This window comes from Myotis daubentonii, chromosome 2 (assembly GCF_963259705.1).
Source record: "Myotis daubentonii chromosome 2, mMyoDau2.1, whole genome shotgun sequence".
Classification (NCBI taxonomy): Eukaryota; Metazoa; Chordata; class Mammalia; order Chiroptera; family Vespertilionidae; genus Myotis; species Myotis daubentonii.
Window position 1 is genome coordinate 22,264,433 of NC_081841.1, and position 5,953 is coordinate 22,270,385.

General features: G+C 52.1%; 1 protein-coding gene across 1 annotated transcript; it reads right to left on the reverse strand.

The window, feature by feature from the left end:
* Positions 1–1,254: 1,254 nt before the first annotated feature.
* Positions 1,255–4,413, reverse strand: RBP5 (retinol binding protein 5). The gene is made up of 4 exons (XM_059682108.1): positions 4,192–4,413; positions 3,726–3,904; positions 2,233–2,334; positions 1,255–1,733 (listed from the first exon to the last, which is right to left on the reverse strand). The coding sequence occupies exons 1-4, from the start codon at positions 4,262–4,264 to the stop codon at positions 1,680–1,682; spliced, it is 408 nt and encodes a 135-aa protein (XP_059538091.1). The 5' UTR covers positions 4,265–4,413; the 3' UTR covers positions 1,255–1,679.
* Positions 4,414–5,953: the final 1,540 nt, after the last annotated feature.

The window sequence follows — 5,953 nt, forward strand, 5'->3', positions numbered from 1 at the left end:
GCTCCTGGAGGGGTGGGATCGAGTGGAGGATGAGGATACTCATGTCACAGGAGTTTTGGGGGATTGAGGCTGCTTTTATTTGGGCCTGCTAGTCACCATGGAGGCCTCCAAGCTTCTGGGTCAGGCCCTCTGTCAACACTCCAGTGAGGGGCACTGAACTAACATAAAGAGCACAGAGAACAGTCTTTTGGGGAGAGGCTTGGATATGCACCGTGAACGCAGAGTGGCTGGGACACTGCGTTGGCCTGGTGACTTAGGTAATGGGTGAATACACATGGAGCATCATCCTTCAGCTTCTCTCTACTTTGGAAAGGGATCAAGGTAAGGCCCAGTAGTCCTTGGAGCTTCTGCTGGGCAGCTTGTCTGAGAGGAGGCTCTCTCTCCTCCCCACTTGGCCGGGGGACTCTGCAGAGAGTCTGGGCAAGGAATAAGCTTTCCAGTTCTCCTCTGAGTTCTTTTCTTGCTCTTTTCCAAATGCATTCCAGAGTGTGTGGTAGGGTCAGTGTTGCAAGCCTAGTTCTTCTGGCTAGAGCCCCAGTGACTGTCCTGAATGTGTGTGGGGCAGAGCCATTACAGGGGGCAGAAGTGTTCATCTAATGAGCACAAGCCAGGGACTTTCCAACAATTTCCCTCCCCACCCCAGCCAGACTCTGTCCCCACCCCACACCGAGTCCTCTTCTTTCTGACTCTTGTCCTACAGTACTTTTATTCTGAAAGAACCAAGGCCACTGGCGGTAGGGAGGTGCTAGAGGTTAGAGCTGGCCATGACCATGAATAGGGCCTATCCTCGGGGTTGTTTTCCAGGGCAGTGATTCCAGAACCCTAAGAGAGGGGCCTTGGTGTTCTCAGTTCTCCCTCTTATCCTCTGTCCCCATTTTTGTTGGCCTTTAAGCAGAGGGTCTCTATAGCCAGGCCTATTGGTCTTTCTCTTACTGTTGCCTTCACACCTCCATGATCCTCATCTTTGTAGCCCTTGGCCTTATATCTTCCATCTGTTTCCCTTCTCAGGCCTTCTTGCTGCCTATCCTTCTCAAAGTAGACATGGAGGCCAGGCCACTATTTAGAAGCTTCTCAACTTCCTCCCAGTACTGCACAAAGGGTCTTACCCAGTCACCTCCTTCTTCCCCAACATGTAGGATGGAAGTGTACCATAGCCTGGATGCATTCAGATGTTGGTGAACTGAACTCTGTTCAGTGCCTTGGGCCTGGTACTGTTGAACATAAGAGGCTTTTTCCAAAATAAGGACAAGGACATAGACAAAAAGACTCTTAAATTCTTGAACCCCAGTCACAGTTTTCCAAAAGGTCCTCCAGGATAGACTTTTCACTAGCCCTCAAATGCTCAACACTTAGTTCTTTCTTAGATGGAAGATAAAGAGAGTTGAGATTGGTTATTCTCTAGCATCATTTCCTCTTTGCCCGTTTCTTTCATCCAGGAGGCCAGACCGTGAACTGGATATAAGGTCACTACTGGGCAGTGGAGTGTGAGAAAGAAAGGACTTTGGCCTTAGGGGCTGCAAGTTATAGATTAACGTGGGGAGGGCTGAGGAGGGACTCAGCGGGAGGGTAAGGGCCTGAGAAAGGGACTGATGACCTGGGACAATCTGGGCTTGAAGGTGCACAAACAAGAGGAGTCTGGGGACTGGTGCTGTCTGGAGTGGCCTTCAGCTCCTCTCTGGCTACTTGACCTTCCTGAAGACCTGCTTGCATACTGCATCCCTTGCGGTCAGTTCCTGGGGATAAAGAAGGAAAGTTGAGGAAAGCGAATGTTCTTGCCAGCTGGAGCTCCTTTCTCAAGGTCCTTGACCTCCATTTAATCTCAGGATACATCAACTAGAGCATTTGATGCATGAGGAATTGTATCATTGTCCAGACCTTCAACTTTTCACCCCAGAGGAAGGAAGGTAGCTGGGTCAGGGAATGTGAAATGGTGAAGTCTCCATCTCTCCAGTTTTGATTTATGGACATTCACTTGACTTGTAGCCAGGGCCCCACCTCAACCACTCTACTTTTTCCTCTCTCGACTCTCCCCAGAGCTTTTTTGAAAAAATTTTTTATATGCTTTTGTTCCCCAGTGCTTTCGTCCCCCTGTCTTGGTTGTTTTCTTTGGAGAGGGGGCAGGAGATAGAGTAGTAGAGTTATCTGATTTGGGCAAAGACATGAATCCTAGCTGGAGGCCCCTCTCCAGACATGCCCATTTGGGTTCCTTTTCCCAGACCTCACCCAGCTTACCAGGTGCAGCATCTCTCCTTCCAGCCAGTGCCTCCAGCCTCGGTTAGGCACCTCCCCTTTCTGCACACAGACCAGCTGCTCCTCCTCCCAGGTTACTATGGTCTACAGGCAAGGCAGGAGTAAAGGAAGACTGAGGAGCAGTTCCACTCTGGCTGGGCTGTCCCCTTTTACACCACAGCAGACACTGTCTTGCTCCAGCCCCTTCACTCTGAGTGAGAAGGCTGCTCTGATTTAGGACCCCTGCCTCCCACTCTTAAAGGCCACTGAGGGGGGCCCACAGTTTGTCTACTGTAGGGCAGAGTAGGGAGGGAGCAGGATAACCAGGGTGAAATTGGGGAGTGGGTGATGAAGAACGGAGACTTTGTCCTCTGGATACTTCTGGTCAACCTGGAGGGGCCTTTGGGAAAGAAGAGATAGGTTGGGAGTTCCATCAGGGAACCTCTTTCTCAGTTTCAAGGACAGCTGAAGCTTTCCTGAGAATGAAGGATTAAGCTCCCAGAGTCAGAGCTGGGTGGGCCTGGGCATTCCAATCAAAACTTATAAGATAGATCCTGCCAAACAGGGAGCTCAGAATCTTGATCAGTAAATAGATATTTATGATACCAGGCAAGACTGTTGAGGATGGGAGTGAGGAGCTAAATCTTCAAGGAAGTGAGGAGTTAATTAGATAGGAGCTAATGGGAAATTTCTAGCAAGGAAAGTAACAGCACAGAAGTAAGAAAGAGGGAAAACAGTTCTGAGGGGCTGTAACCTAGTGTGTATGTGGGAAGGACACTAGTGTGCTGTGTGAAGCATATGGCCTTACCTGGAGAGTAGTAGATTGTCATGGAAAGGGTTTGATTAAGGGAGTGACATGGTCACTTTTACATGTTAGATCCTTATGGCTACAGTACACAGAGTGGTTTAAAGAAGGGTTAAGATTGAGGGCTAATTTCAGGTACCAGGTGAGAAATGAGGGCCTGAGTTAGGCTGGGGATAGTGAGAAAGGCTAGGGAGGAACAGATGAGAGCCATGTGGAACAGCAATGTTCAGTACAAATATAATGGGAATGTAAGCCACATATATAATTGAAAGAGTTCTAGTAGCTACATTAGAAAAGTAAAAAGCAACAGGGAACTAGGATCTGCAAAGGAGACCAAAAGGAATATGTAAGAAGCAGAAAGAAATGCAGGAGAGTGAAGTTATAGAGGCTAAGGGAAAAAGACTGTGGAGATGAATAGGGTCAAAGGCTAGAGGGTAAGCAAATATTTGCTCTTTGGCCTGAGGGTGACCTGCTCTTTTGGTCCTGTTGACTGGTGATAAGGTCCCACAGGGAGAGAGTGGGAGTGGGGAGCACCAGGACCCTGTTATCCTGGGGGCTCCACAGCATGCTGCGGTGGGCATTTCCCCTGGCTCTGGCTGGGTGAGGTCATTTTGCTTTGCCCCGAATTATTAAGAAGCACCTACTTGCTCATCCACATCCCCTCCCCCACCCCAAACCTGAGGAAAGGTACCTGGCATTTTCGTCCATCCACCATCCTTAGGTCCTCCTCAAACTCAACTCCCACCTCGAATTCTAGAACGTAGTTGCGAAAGGTGCTGAGGGTCTTCACTGTCATGTGGTTGCCCTGATGGTCAATCTCCTTGTCTGGCTTGAGCAGCAGCGCTATCTTCCGCAGAGCCATGTTGATGTCTGTGGGGATTATCTCTTAGCCGGTGTCCTCTTAGCCAGCCAGCCAGGGTTCCCCCACCTGCAGCAGCCCCTTGGGGGCTGTGAGCTTTCTCTCAGCTGGGTCTGGACTATATTGATTTACTCCCTCCTAGAAACACTCCTAGAGATGGATCCCAAGAGAGGTGCCAGCTCCTGAGCCTTTCCACAGGGTCCCACCCCAGCATTCCCCCTTCTCAATGGGATGGAGAGGCAGGAAGGTAGAGGGAAAAGGGGGAGTGAGAGGGGTCTGGGAGGGGTGAGGCCATTACTTAGGGCTTGCAGGTAGTCCTCCATGTTCTTCTGTGAGACAAAGCAGTAGTAGCCGGTGAGGTTGGGAGGCATTGTCCGGGCTGGCCAAGATGGAGGTGGAGATCTTAGGAGACCATAGGAGACAGGGTGAGGAGGGAGGGGTGTTGTCTGGCAGGAGAGACTCCCGCCAGGCCTCCACACACAGAGACAGGCTTGTGTAAAGGTCTATGCTTACCAGGGTTTTTATAGCGCCGGGGCTCTGTTGCAATAAGAGCTCCTACCAGACCTCCTCCCTCCCCTCATGATGAGTTTGGGGTGGTGTTTGCTGCCTGAAGGAGGGGCAGGGACTTGGCAAGGTCATGCTGGACCTCGGCTTTTCCTGAGGAAGGAACCTGGAGCAGGATCTGGGGCTGTCAGTCATCCAAGACTTGAGCCTTTCCAAAGGTCAGCTTGGCTTCCAGCCCATTTGTGGGAGGCTTGGGAACCATTCCAGAGCCCTGGGGAGATGGTGTCCCCCTGGGAGGAGCTGGTCTTGCTGTGTGGAGTGTGGGCTCTTCCAGGCTTACCCAGGGATGAGTTCCAACAATATTCTGAGATCCGGGGGCTGAGTTGGGGATCCTGAAAAGTATGAGGGGAGAAGGTGGGGGAAGGAGGAGGACAGCCAGCTGACCACGAGCCAAAGTGAAGCAAAGCCTATCGCGCTGGCCCCCACAACTCCTCTAGACAGCTCCCCTAGCTGCATTCCAGGCTCTGTCCTATAAGACCATTGGGAAGGAGGTGGAGAAACTGCCCTTCCTAAGCACAGAGGGGGCGGTGGGCAGCCTGATGAGGTGTTGAGTTCAGAGTCCAGAGCGGAAGTCAGTGAGGGAGGAGGTTGGTTGGCTATTCTGGAGAATTTTACACGCTTTGGCCTGGGACCCAGGGGTTTCCTTTTCCCTGTGTGGTCATTGATGATACATACGCCCCCGGCCCCCCTTACCCCCCAGTCCCTCAGCCCTCATACGGCCCAAGCTCACCAGTATTCCCATGGTGGAGGGAGGTGTGCCTCGATTATTTCGTGCCCCACCCCCCCGCCCCCAACCTACCAACTTCTCTGGCTTCAGAATCAATGGGCTGATTTATTATGGTTTAAGGTGGGGAATTCGGGGAGAGGAAGGCAGGGAGGGTAGGCAGTGGGGAAAATTACACCTGGTGGTGGACTGCCTCGACAGGTGTGTGCGCGTGTGTGCGTGCGCGGCACAAAAATCTCACTTTTCCTTCAGTTCCAAAGCCCTTTCCACCGCCCTGCTGACCGCCCCGTGTTTTCCTGAGAGACCTGGGGCTGGGAACTGAAATGCTAGGATCTTTCGGGTTCAGGCTGTGGGTTTTACTTCATGGTTCCCACGAGGCACGCAGCAGGGACTCGCTGATGGAATGGACTGTGTAAAGAGGTTAATGCAGAGTTGGGGGGCGGGGGTGACGCGGATACTGCTCCTCCTCGCCTCCCTCAGGTCTCCGTTGACGTCTTGGTTCCCCACCCCCGAGCTTCTAGCTTCTAGCTTCTCCCGAGGTCCGTCTTATTTCCCACCCCCTCTACGGCTTTCCAGCTTCCTCTCCAGCCCCCGCAGTTCCCTGGCTCCCGCAAATTGCAATCCAGGGGGAAAAAGCCCTAAAAGCATTCTCCCGCCCCAGCTCCCCGGTCCCATTGGTTCCCTCCCCCGCTGCAGCACCTGGCCCTCCCAGTCAACCGATTGGCCCATGGCCTCATCAATCTTCGTCTGGCTGTGCTTACGTCATCCTGCA